At 46.8% G+C, this 13784-nt stretch overlaps 1 protein-coding gene across 1 annotated transcript in view; it reads right to left on the bottom strand.

Annotated features, from left to right (window-relative positions):
- Positions 1–13784, bottom strand: part of LOC147895979 (uncharacterized) — a 100302-nt gene that overhangs the window by 43654 nt on the left and 42864 nt on the right. Inside the window, exon 4 of the mRNA XM_087382663.1 lies at positions 11150–11285. Within this exon, the coding sequence (XP_087238789.1) occupies positions 11150–11285 (136 nt within the window). The remainder of the gene's footprint in view (positions 1–11149; positions 11286–13784) is intronic.

The raw sequence follows: 13784 nt of genomic DNA on the forward strand, positions 1-13784 counted from the left end.
CTAAAAACACTCTTCAAAGTCACCCTTCGCCGGTCACCCGAACAGTCCACACCTCACACATGCCGCTCCTCAAAGACACCTCTAAACAGCACCCTAATCCTCCTCTCTGTATGTTGGCTCAACACTCCCTGCGCTTCTCGGGTCTCAAGCTAACCATGGCTCTGATACCATGAGAAAAGTGCAGCGGAAATGAACGGGAGAGAGAGAAGTAAAAGTAGAATTTATTATCGTCCTTGGGGGGCCAAAAATAACCCATGGGACCTAATCGTCAGTACAAAAATCTCCTCCGATGTGGAGGGGTCAAGAATTTTCACGTTCTTGACGATACTAAAAAAGATGGGTGACAAAAGATCCCAATGTTGCCGGAGGGGCAATGGTAAGAAATGATGAGAGTTGAGTGGTGTCTACCAGTATCTGCTGGTAGTCGTCCCTGATATGTGTATATTTGGGGCATTATAGGGCTACATGTGCCTTTGTCTCCACTGTCCGTGAATCACAGAATCTGCAAACTTTGGCATGTTGTGGCAAATTCAGCCAAGCTCCTTTCTCTATTGCCAAGGGGTGTGATCGTGTGCAGAATCTAGCAATATTCCTGCGATAGAGAAGAGAGGGATGGGAGTGCTGATGTATGGCTGAGCACAGGCATCTGATGTCATGAATGATGACCAGCATAGGGTTTATTTGATCTTGGTAGACTTTGTCTTCTTTTCTCCTTTCAACCATTGAGCCTGTAGGGTGCATAGTACGGACAACTGGAATTCTTGTAGATTGACCTTTTCAGGTGGCATAGTTAAGTATGATTCCACTTTCCATCTGCTGAACCATTTCCTTATGTCTGTCCCCCATCTTGTACAGATGATCTTGCTTTTATGGTTTTTTTGAAGTTTCATACTTGCTGTCCATGCTCTGTGTGGTAATCTGTCTATTGGCATTTGTTGCACGTCCACTAGATACTGCATCACTCTGATCAGTGCATGAAACTGAATTGGCCTCCCACCCATTTCCAATAGGAGCATTGAGTAAGGGGTAGTAGCCTTGACTCCTAGATGTCGCCGTAGGAATGCTTTCTGCATTTTTTCCAATCTCATTCCATGTGGATGGAGGGATGCTGCCTCCCCATACGTCTACTCCGTATAGCACTGTTTGAACTACATATGCATCAAACAACATATTCCGGATCTTCCAGTTTCGGGTGTCAGTGTGCCTACAGTCATTTTCAAATTGATAGCATTTTCCCCAGCTTGTATCCAACCTTCTTTGTGCACATTGCCACCATCTGTGGTCGGCTGGTATGTCGATTCCCAGGTATTTAAAGGTATTGACATATTCAATGGGCTGCCCCTCAAAGCTGATAACAGGAGGATGTTCAAGTTTGGGTGGTGCATACTGCCATCATTTTGGTTTTGGTTATAGTAACTTGCAGCCCACTTTCATTGCAAAAGACCTGAAGTGTCTATAGTAGTTGATGCATGGAATCATGGTCATAGGCAAAAAAACCACATCATGGCATATAGAAGCAACAGTATTGTCCATTAGCCCGAGCTTGGGTCCTTGTATCCCTTCTGCTGCAAATTCATTTATGAGTTCTTCTAACTTGTCAATGCAGATTCCAAACAATGTAGGTGAGAGAGGACAGCCTTGTTTCACCCCCATATTACTTTGAAATGCAGCTGACAGTCCATGCTCTTGTTTTAGTCTGCATAATACTTTCTTGTATATTCGGGAGATGCCTACCCTTAATGCCAAGGGGACTCCGAGGTCTTGCATTCTTTTCCATAAGCCCCCTGTCAGGGTTGTATCAAATGCCTTCTTAAAATCTACAAAACAGCACGAAAGAGTTTTTCCTTTTAGTTTGCTTTCATCTATGAGTACTCTTAATGTGACCAGATGATCTGCAGTCCTATGATCTTTACGGAAGCCTGCTTGTCCAATGGCCCTCTTCTTGGTCTCTTCGGCCCAAGTGCTAATTTTTGCTTCAAGCACTGTGCTAAAAAGTTTAGCTAGTGTGGAGCTGACCATTATAGTTATGTAGTTAGGGACTGAATTTTTGTCTCCCCCTTTAAATAGGGGCTGGACCCAATTCTCTTGCCAGTCAAGTGGAAAGCCATGGTGTAGAGCATTTGTCAGTATGTGTGATAGCCATTGTCGTGCCCTATCTTCTGTCCATTTTAAGAGTTCAGCACACATGTGCATGTGGTCATATGCCTTTCCATCTGCCATCTTTTTCAGCCCGGCTTCAATGTCCTCAAAAGTGAAAGGGCTGACTACAAGTGCCATAGAAGAGGACAGTGCTAGCCATGGTATCCTAGCTACACCCAGAGGTGTAATCCCCATACTCCCTGACTCGGTACAGATACGTGATGACCTGAAATGTAGCATCTAGCTGTAATGGGGGTGACCCAAACTCCACCCGAATGATTTGGAGATACGTGATGACCTGAAATGCAGCATCTCGCTGTAATGGGGGTGACCCAAACTCCGCTCAAATGATTTGGTGAGGAACGGATGGCTTACCACGGATCATCCGTGATAACATGAGAACCTGTAGCCGCTCCACCCTGACCCACTCTGTATCCGACAAGTCTGGCCCCCAGCATGGGCTGCCATACATCCTTGCTGGGCGGACCAAGGAGTCAAAAAGCAACCCTTTGGTCCGTGGATCCTGAAAGTGAGAGCAGAAGCATTGCCTCTCCAGCCAATGAAGCATATCCTCTGCTCAGACGTGCATGCATCGCAGGTCTCATAGTGAAGATGTGTCCAGAAAAGACGACCCCAAGATAAGTGTATGATGAAACTATCTCAACAGGGGACCCGTCAAATGCAAACTCCTCCTGGCGCATGACAGTTCGAGACGTATTAAAGATCATAACCTTGGTTTTATCCAGGTTGACCTTCAAATCATGAGACTCACAAAAGGACTGTAGTGCGTCAAGGTGTCTCTGGAGCCCCTCTGCTCGGGAAGACAAGAGAGCCAAGTCATCTGCATAAAACAGTATCTGGATCAGCGTGCCCGCAAGAGAGCAACCTACCCCCCCTGTGTCTGCATCATTGTCTCGAGCTCGTTAATGTAGAGGCCAAACAAGGTAGGTGATAATGGACACCCTTGTTTGACCCCGATAATGCTCATGATCTCGTCTATCCATCAAATCATGTCTGAACTCTGCCTGAAATTCGCTCATAAAGTGCCATGACAGCCCAAACCATTTCTTGGTCGTAACCCAAATCCTGTAGGCGTCGTATGAGGCATACTCTCAGAACCGTGTTAAATGCCTTGCGAAAATCCACAAAGCAACAATAAACCCTCTGCTTCCATGCCCTCGCCTCCTCGATGATACATCTGAGCGCGAGAATGTGGTCCATGGTCCCATGATCCCCCCTGAAACCGGCATGTCCTGCTGCTCTAAGTCCTGGACACTCCGTAAATCTGCTGACCTCAGAATCAAGTACTGATGCATAAATCTTGGACATGACATGTCCAATCATAATGGTCCTATAGTTCTCCGAGCTCATGGGATCCCCTGCCTTGTGCATGGGTGAGATAGTATCAATGGTCCAGGTGCGTGGAAACCCCAAGCAAACAGCTTCATTGAATAGCTTTGCTAAGATCGGGGCTAGGAGGTTAATCCCATATGTGATGAACTCAGTTCATAGTCCCTGATGATCCTTCGCTCGGCCATTATGAAGTTCCATTACGACATCCTTTACCCCCCCCCCCAGTGAAGAGGGTGCAGGATGTGGGGCATGGCATGTGTGATAGGTTAGGGACTGGCTGATTTGGGATATCATAGAGTGTGCGTGCATAATCAAACCACACCTGAGTGTCAGTGAGTGGTGAGGGGGACCGTCCCTCTAGAAATCTCCACCAAAAGTCCTTAGAGTTGTTACTCAACAGAATGTTCAGTAACTCCTCGTTCCGGCGCACAAAGTCAAGTTTCTTCCTACGTCAGTCAACGGTACTTGCGTAGCGTCTCTAGTTCGCTCGGAAGATTGTTTTTAGTTTCAAATCTGAGCTAATGGCGTAAAGCCTTACACTCATCATCGTACCAACTATTACAGGGTACGGTCCCAGGTGGTGGTGGGCGGGTGAAGCGGGTGGTGTGGGGGACGGCGTGAAGAGCAACCTCGTGTAGTGAGCGGGTGACTAGGGCAGCATGGACCTCTAATAGGGATATAAAGTCAATGTATGCAAGAAGTATGTGCAGACGGCCAGAGTAAGTAGGTGAGTGATCGCGATCAAAGCGTATATCATGGTAGGTGGAGTAAGGACTCAACGGGGTAGAAAGTGCTGTGCGGCGGGGGGTAGAAAGGCTAAAGAAAAGACAGGTATGATCAGCACCTGGAGGGAGAGGTACTACGGTAAAGTCAGTGATCCGAGATGTGAAGGCAAGGGATCCCATGATGTAGTCCACAATGCTGAAGCCTCCCCCATGTGAAAAGCATGTGAAGCCACCTAATGCAGGCCATCTATCAAGACCATTATAAATAATGAGATCATGCATCCTACCGAGGTCTAATAGGGCCTACCCATAAGATGTGAACAGTCCTCGTCTGTCAGCCGAAACTTGTTAACATACCTGCCTCCTCAAGGTCAATGTTTGGCAATAGAGTGGAATCATCCATGAAGTCAAGGAGTGGTGCCTGACGAGCGCCTGTCCTTGTGTTGAAGTCCCCAACTAGGAGGACTTCTCCGCGGCTAGAGAAGTCAACAATGGACTGATAAAGAGCGACAAATGGGGATGTCTCATCCTCTCCTCAAATATCTCTGGCAAAGGAAGAGGTCTCGGGAGGGAAGTAGCAAACTGCAATAAACAGATCCTCGCTGTCCATGTGCCGAATTCGGATCCAGAGAAACCTGGGATGTGTATCTCTCTGCTCCACTGAGATGGCCCCCAAAAGTGTGGATCTGTAAAGGACTCAGACTCCTCCTGACCCTCGAACCCCTCCAGTATCCCTCGTCTCATCTCTGTGGGCAGAGTCCCATGTATATCGTTGACTACTGGTAGTGGGCGCTCTGGACTCTGATGTGTCTGTATAAAAGACTATGTCATGACCTGAATAGGATTCCGAAAGTTCCCTGGTTCTGACCATAAGGTACCATTACAGTTCCAGATGGTACAGGATAGGGTCTCAAATGTCTAAGTCTCATAGACCCCGCCTCCCTATGCAGGAGGAGAGGTGGGTGCCCGACAGGGGCCTGTAAGGAGTCATCCATCTCGTACTACTGCCCACTTCCCCTCCTTGCGGACCTGGTCCCGCTGCTGCAACAGAAAGCGCCTCTCCTCAACCTGTAGTGGAGTGAGGTCCTCATCCATGGAGATCGTTGGCTGGTCTCGTACGGCTGACCTACGACATAAAGCCGAAAGTCGTGCCTAGGTGTCATGAAACCGTATGATAAGGGGCTGCTCTCGGTTGGGGTCCCTCCCAACCCGCCATGCTCTCTCAATCATGTGCTCAGTCGCCCCTAGAGTAGTGGCCACAAAGGCCGTCGCATCTACCATCGGTATAGCCTCGATGCGTGGGATCCCACGTACTCTGATGTTGAGAGCCTTGCTGGCTCTCTCCTGCTGCTCCAGGAGGGTAGCCGAAACGGTTACACTTGCAGGTTCCCATTTGGCTACGTTGACCCATCTGGATGTCTCCTCGATGGTAGATTGCATGCTCGCAATCTGTGCCTTCACAACTGGGGTGCTTCCAGGGACTGTACGTATAGCAATGACCTCCTGTCGAAGCTGCGAGATCTCCTATCTGAGCCCCTGAATAAGATCATCCTAGTCTCCGATAGCCTGACACTGCTCATGTATGAGACGAGCCTGCTCCTGGGTGAAGCATTTATGCTCCGGTGCAAAGCGTGACAACTCCCTCTCGCACTCTCTAATGCTATGAACCTCTATCAGCAAGAGCTCCCAAGCCTCTGATGGGTCAGCTCATCCGTGCTCTAGCGGAAACTAAAAGGACTGTGGCATGAAAGTGTGAGGATGAGACTTGAGGTTGGGTGATGACTGGGTGAGATGGGTGCGGTATGGAGATGATAGTAGCCTAGAGGAGGCGATGCCAGCAAGGTGTGGGAACGTGGGCTGACTGAGAGGCAGAGGGGAGAAAAAGGTCGAGTAGTGCGGAGCAGTGTATGACCCCTCTAAAGTAGGTGTCATAATCAGAGAGAACTATAGCAGGAGAAGAAGGGAGAGATGGAAGAGATGGTGTCAGTGACAACCCCTCTATCTTAGGGGAGGGTGGAGCAATCGATGTCATGGGTGGGGTATATCAGAGCCAGTAGCTGTAACTGTAGAGGCTGTGGACGGAAGTGGAGCTGAAAGTGGAGCTGAAACTGGAACTGGAGTTGACGCTGAGACTAGCGCTAAAGCTGAGGATGAGGATGTAGCGGAGATCGAAGCTGAGACTGAAGCTAGAACTGAAGCTGAAGCTGAGACTAAAGCTGAAGCTGAGACTGAAGCTAAGGCAGAGGTGGACCCTGCCTTTGCTTTGCTATCAACTCCGAGTCCACTACGGTTGTAGCGTGTGTTCACATCCTCAAGTTTCAGCTGTGTTTGTTTCTTGGCTTTGTTGTCATCTTTCTTGGCAGCTTCATCCGTATCTTTGCCACCTTTCCCCGTTTCGTTTGACTAGCCCGTGTTCGGTGCAAGTCTTAGTGCAAGAGCGGGAGTGGGAGCAGGAGCATGAGCCCCCCATCCCCCATGACTTAGAGGTACCCCAAGGGGGATGAAAAAAGGCAGGAAGCGGGAAGCGAGAGAGAGAAGTAGAAGTAGAAGTAGAATTTATTATCGTCCTCAGGGGGCCAAAAATGACCCATGGGATGTAATCATCAATACAAAAATCTCCTCCGATGTGGAGGGGTCAAGAATTTTCAAGTTCTTGACGGTACGAAAAAAGACGGGTGACAAAAGATCCCAACGTTGCCGAAGGGCCAATGGTGAGAACTGATGAAAGCTGAGTGGTGTCTACTGGTATCTGCTGGTAGTCATCCCTGATATGCGTATATCTAGGGCATTGTAGGCCTACATGTGCCTCTATCTCGACTGTCTGGCAAATTCAGCCAAGCTCCTTTCTCTATTGCCAAGGTGTGTGATCGTGTATGAAATCTGGCAATATTCTTGCGATAGAGAAGGGATGTGAGTGCTGATGTATGGCTGAGCACAGGCATCTGATGTCATGAATGATGACCAGCATAGGGGGTTTATTTGATCTTGGTAGTATTCTAACTTTGTCTTCTTTTCTGCTGTCAACCATTGAGCCTGTAGGGTGCATAGTAAGGACAATTGGAATTCCAAGGCTCATGCCTTATTTTGCAACCATCTCCTAGCAGAATAGCTTTTCAGTTAACAGGCTCCCCACACTCCATCTAAATGAATTTCCATACTTTTCTAGCATGAGGGCAAGCAACAAAAAGATGGAAGACATTTTCAACAGAGTTTAAGCATCTCATACACTTGCCATCCCCTTTACCAATGATGAGTCCTCTTGAGTTAGACCATACTGCCTTATGTAGAATTAGCCAAGCAAGACATGACATTTTCTCATTCTGTGGAATCTAAGGTACCATTTGGATCTGTCATCATTCAATTTCCTGTCATCATTCAATTTCCACCTGCTGTTGAGAGTTCTAAATAGATTCTCCATATCAGCAGTGGGAGTTGGAATAGGTAATAAAGAGGAGCACCCCACCCAGCTAAACTCCTTGTGCATGCATAGTACTAAGCCTCCCTTCCAAATCACATCTCCTTGCCATAATTCTAGTCTTCCCATAATCAGTCTTTGATGTTGATCAGTTAAGGAGAACTCTCTTCTGATTTCAAGCCAGGATTTCCATCTGATATGTTCTCTATTCCAAAGTTGACTCCAAGACTGAAGACCTTTCTTGAATAAGCTGGCTGCAACTGTGAACTGTTCATCTGGCAGAGTGGCAGATCTAAATATTGATGACACCCAAATAGAATCAATAGCCATAAAGGTGCCTTTGCCAAAGAAAATGAGTTAGGATTTTATCTCTTCAAAAGCTCCCTAGATAGACTTCCATAGGGGACTTCCCTTGGATTTATAGGGTTTAGGGGTAAACAGATCAGAGATAAAAGGATACATTTTCCAGTTAGGTGCCCTGCAAAGGTCTAATATATCTCATGTTTCTCAACAGCAGTTGTGACCAATCCTCCTCTGGGTGAAGAGCAGCTTTGATAATCCAAGTAGTAGAAAGTTTTTTGGTTGCAGAGGAAATGTCAATCACCCCTAGACCCCCTTCTTCTTTGGGTTTGATACAGTATTCCCATCTTACCTTGGAGATTTTGTTAGAACCTTCCCATAAAAAGGATCTACATAGTTTGATGAATCTGTCTAAACCAGTTTTGGATGGAGACCAACAAGAGAGAGAGAGAGAAAACTATACAGATGATCTTGCTTTGATGGTGTTTTTGAAGTTTCATACTTGCTGTCCATGCTCTGTGTGGTAATCTGTCTGTTGGCATTTGTTGCACGTCCACTAGATACTGCATCACTCTGATCAATGCATGAAACTCAATTAGCCTCCTGCCCGTTTCCAATAGGAGCACTGAGTAAGGGGTAGTAGCCTTGACTCCTATATGTCGTCGTACAAGTGCTTTCTGCATTTTTTCAATCTCATTCCATGTGGATGGAGAGATGCTGCCTCCCCATACTTCTACTCCGTATAGCATTGTTTGAACTACATATGCATCAAACAACATATTCCGGATCTTCCAGGTCCGGGTGTCAGTGTACCTACAATCGTTTTCAAATTGGTAGTATTTTCCCCAACCTGTATCCAACCTTCTTTGTGCACATTGCCCCCATCTGTGGTCGGCTGGTATATCGATTCCCAAGTATATATATATATATATATATATATATAGAGAGAGAGAGAGAGAGCACGCCTCTCACACACACACACACATTGCGAAGGAGAGAAAGGAGAGAGAAAGGCGCACAAGAACTACAAGTGATCTCTGGAGAGAACCCTACTACAACTGGGGGAAAACCTCGGAAACAACGGGCTGCTCAAGAGCTCAGAACACACAGCTCAACAACCAAGTGGAAGGGAGCACAAGGGAGTGGATGAACTGTTCCATTACCCTGCCCCTCAGGTGCAAGACTGCTGGGCTGATTCTGCTCCTCTATCAAGCCCTGGAATGATGTGTGAAATGAGGGCTGAGGGGGGGCATATAAATAGTCCCCCAGCCTGGAATGATGTGTGAAATGAGGGCTGAGGGGGGGCATATAAATAGCCTGGCTGGGCCGACCTGCTGCCTACAGGGCTGACTCACAGCCCTAGGGGGGCGACCCAAACAGGCTCCTATAAAGGGCTGTACAAGGCCCTAATCCATGGACCTACCAGCCGACAGGCTAGGCTCTAGGGCCGACTGCCCCTGACCCTCCATAGGGAGCTGCACCAGCCGACTGAAGGGGCTGTGCCCTCTGACCTCCAGCCGACCTGCTCACAAGGGAGTGGACTCCCTAGGCGCCTCAAGAGGGGCTGCCACGCGGCAGCAACACGCGGCAGCAAAGCAGGCCTCAGGAAGGCCTTGAACAGCCTCCACATGGCCAGCACACCCGCCCGCACTGAGCATCCTGCCAAACCCTACTCTACCTATGCCTCATAAGAGGGGCGGGCACACCCACAACACAGGCCCTCACTCTCTACGCTATCCTCACACTATGCGGGCACACCCACAAGCAAGGCCCTTTCTCTCTAAGGTGACATCAGGAGATGTTTGACCTCTAACAGCTGGCTTCATCCATCAGCCAAGTGGAAAAGCATCTTCATGGATTCTATTGTTGATTTACCCAAAATGCAGAGGACTTTATATGGTACTTGTAGATAGATTTGATGAAATGGCACAGTTTATTCCAACTTAAAAAATGTTGAAAAGCCTTTTTTTTTAAAGGAAAAGGGAAACTTAGTCGTGGCTAGTTCAATTCTTCATTTGAATTGTAGGTTTGATTTGGAATTGTAAAACAAGCTTGGAACATTTTAGGAGCAGCTATTAACTGAACCCACCAATTGTATTATTGATACTGTGGGATATCGTCTCTAGCTGCATAGTTCCAACCACAGGGTTCTCTGGTAGCTACGATTGTGGGGCTTGATGGGCGTATGGGACACGGGTTCTTTTATCAAGGAAATCATTATGATCTAAATGTTAAGCTTGGGATAGTTTACTGTCACATAGCCTAGGCAATGTGGTGAGTTAGAAAAATCACCTTACAAAGCTATCTCTTCACAGCCATATCATGGAAAATGTGAGGGCAATGTCCCTACAGGCACAAATGGTTGTACTGTGGACCATGTCCAATCCTACAATACAGCTTCCTTCGGCTAATTACTCATTACCATGCACTCTAGTACTCTATTGAGCATGCGAGCCCAATGACTGGTAATTTTTATTGCACTCATGGTGATCATGCATGCTGAAGTCCAGTGGTGGGTGAGTGGTGGCTGGTAATCTTAATTGCCAGCCCGGTGGAATCATAGCCACCTTGACAAACATGGTTGATGAGAGCCACCACCACCGAGCAATTATTCCCAAAAAAGTAAATCATGAAGCCTAATCAGCTCTAATCCTCCTCTAATCACTCATTACGATGCACTTTAGTACTCTACTGAGCATGCGAGCCCGATGACTAGTAATTTTTACTATACTCGTGGTGATCATGCATGCTTAAGCCTGGTGGTGGGTGAGCAGTGGCGGGTAATATCAACGGCCAGCCTAGTGGAATTGTAGCCATTACAGACATGGTTGATGAGAGCCACCAGCACTAGGAAATAATTCCCACAAAAGTAAATCATGAAGCCTAATCACCTCACAAGAAATCAAGCCTCTTGCTGTACCACCATGATTACAATTGATAAACAGATGATTCCTTATCAATGCATCTTGTATTACATAAAGCATGCATGATGCATCTATTTGGCTACATTAAAACAACTGGGTAGAAACTTTTTTGTGATTATCCCTAGGGAAGATTGAGATTGTTATAGGCTGGGATGCCACAAAATATGCACAAAACGGACACTTAAGTAGCTCATTATACACACCTTCGACACTAATCATCGACAACAAATCAAACTGCATGAATTTCAAATGCTTGATCAAACATTTAACAGTTAAAGGTCACAAAACCAAACCTGTAGTAGATGATAAATAGATTTCAGGAGTTCGACATCAAACTCTGATGCTAAACCATTTGCATCATGTGCAGACAATGAGGCAAAACCTGACTGGAGCACTCTCCGAAGCCCATATTTCAGAAGTATTTGACTCCTTATAAACAGACAATAAAACACCATCAGTAAATGAACGGACAACACTAAAATACCCTCCAGAGCAGATTTTTGACAAATTATGAAGCAATGGCTATTAGCAATAAAGTGATTCACACACCAGCGGTCCAACATTTTCATCCAATCCTTTCCTTTGAGCAAGACTTTTAGCATGCCTCAAGTATGGACACATACTAATGCCTTTGAGAGAACTTTCCTTTTAATGTGTTACAAGTAGTGCATCTGAAGTTTATTAACCAACAATGAGAGCAAAAGGAAAACTATATATATGCTAAAATTGATATCCATGTACCCCTTCTATTGTTTTTCCAGGACTTAGTGAGCACATGGTTGGGGCCCAAGCAAATGAAGGTCAGGGGTCCCAAAATCCAGTCAGCCTTAGTCTGTTCAGGTCCACCATCTTTTCAAATGTTTGATCAGACATGCCATCCCCTCCCTTATATAAAGTCCCCCAAGGGGACTGGCAAAGACACTTGTGACGACCAGTGAAGCTCCCTTAAGGAGACAGGATCTCTATGGGAACATCAACTTGGCCTATTTTGGGATATACCTAGATGAATGCAAGAACATTCCCAAACTCATCCTCTAAAAACACAACATAGTGCAGTTTCAATCTCACGATAGTCACTCATAAGACCTACACGTGTGGCCATATTCTTCCGTGTCTGCTCTTCTTGCAAATACCAAAGGAAATGCAGGAAATACTGACAATAAACTTCCCTTCCTTGGACCAAAGATGCACAACACAAATCCCTTCCGGGATCAAGAGGCAGCCCCAAAATGCTCACGGACTCAGCCAAACAATGGCGTAAAATGCATCAGCCCAAAAGCATAAATCCTTCACCAACTCTGCCAAATGTGCCTGCAAAAGACTTGCGAATTGGCCAAAAGCCCCAAATCCTGCAAAATGAGTATCCAAGACCAAAAGCCCCCAATTGTAGAGGGAAATTGAGCTGAAATTGGGGCAAATCCAAGAAAAGCCCCAAATTTTGCAAAATGCCCAAATTTGCTTGAATCCTCCTGCAAAGAAAACTTGTGCACCACGGAACCCACAAAATGCAGACAAAAGCAACTATGGGCTGCTACAGGTACACCTGAATGGCGAGGTACCTGTACGGACGAGCTGGCTGTACGATGTACTAACAGCGACAGTACAGCAGTCCGTATTGTACGAAATGTACGGGGAGGGTATGAACTATTGTACGGCGTTGGTACGTGTGGCTGACTAGTCGACCGTACCGATGTGACTGGTACAGACAAGTGCAATTCTACGGATTGCGCAAGCAAATGGGCCATTGACTGTCGATTTGCAGGTATGGTACTGTACAGTACGATGCTGTACGGGCAAGCCGTGCAAACAATACATAATGGTACGGCATTGCAAGGAGCTCACTGTGTACGGAATGTAAGGTAGAATGACGGGGCAATTGTACGACGAGGTAGGCACCAGGTACAAGGAGCTATGGGAATAGCATATGGCAGCACCGTGCGGACTGTACGGATGGTGGAGCGGGAGCTGCACGCAGGTGTGCTGGCAGCACCGTATGGACTGTACAAATGGTGGAGCAACTAGAGCATTGTCAGGCTCTGATACCTAATGTAAGAACGGAGAGAGGAAGAGGTGAGAGCAGGAGAGCAAGAGAGCAACACACAGTTGAATAGCAAAGGATAAGAAAGCTTACAAGATTGGGGGTTTTGTCTTAGTGACAAAACCTAACCAATCCACTAACTGTGGTTAGGGGGGAAACCTCTAAATGAGGGAAAAGTGCCCCTAACCCTACTAATTAGTCATACATTAGTCACTTCCTCGAATTATGGCTATAATTCCAACAGTGTGTGTGAGGTGTGCTCTCTCTCTCTTCATTTCTATTCATTTCCATTGCACTTCTCACATGATATCAGAGCCACGATTGGCTAGAGACCCGAGGAGCGGAGGGAGTGTTGAGCCAGCATACAGAGAGGAGGTCTAGGGTGATCTTTGGAGGTGTCTTTAAGGACAAGCGGGTGCAAGGACTGGACTGTTCAGGTACCCAACAAGGGGCAACTTTGAAGGGTGTTTTCGCATCAGAGAGGCGGTGAGGAGTGAAGGTACATTGGGCTGCCAGCCCCTTCATCCGCTTCCCTGGCCCTCTCCTTTCTTCAACCTTCTATCCCCTCCACCTTCTCTTTCAGTTCACCTCTCTCTTCACTCCGACATGGCAACTTTGTCCGAGATGGCAATGAACAAGGCAAAAATCCCAGTTTTGCCCACGTTCCCGATTGACCGTCAGTTGGATGGGCTCAATTGTGGAGTCTAATAATGGGGTCTGTCTTACAATCATATGATTTGGCAGATTTCATATTGATAGGAGATGCCAGACCAGATCCCCTTCCGTCCAATCTTGGCATCCTGGAGCAGAAGAGGCCCAGACCTTGTCTCAACTCTGGGACCGTGTCAAGACAAGGGTAAGGTCATTTATTTTTCTTAACTCCTCAAGTG

Source organism: Dipteris shenzhenensis, chromosome 12 (assembly GCF_047967505.1).
Source record: "Dipteris shenzhenensis isolate YYH24624 ecotype China chromosome 12, Dip_SZ_1.0, whole genome shotgun sequence".
In the NCBI taxonomy this organism is placed as follows: domain Eukaryota; kingdom Viridiplantae; phylum Streptophyta; class Polypodiopsida; order Gleicheniales; family Dipteridaceae; genus Dipteris; species Dipteris shenzhenensis.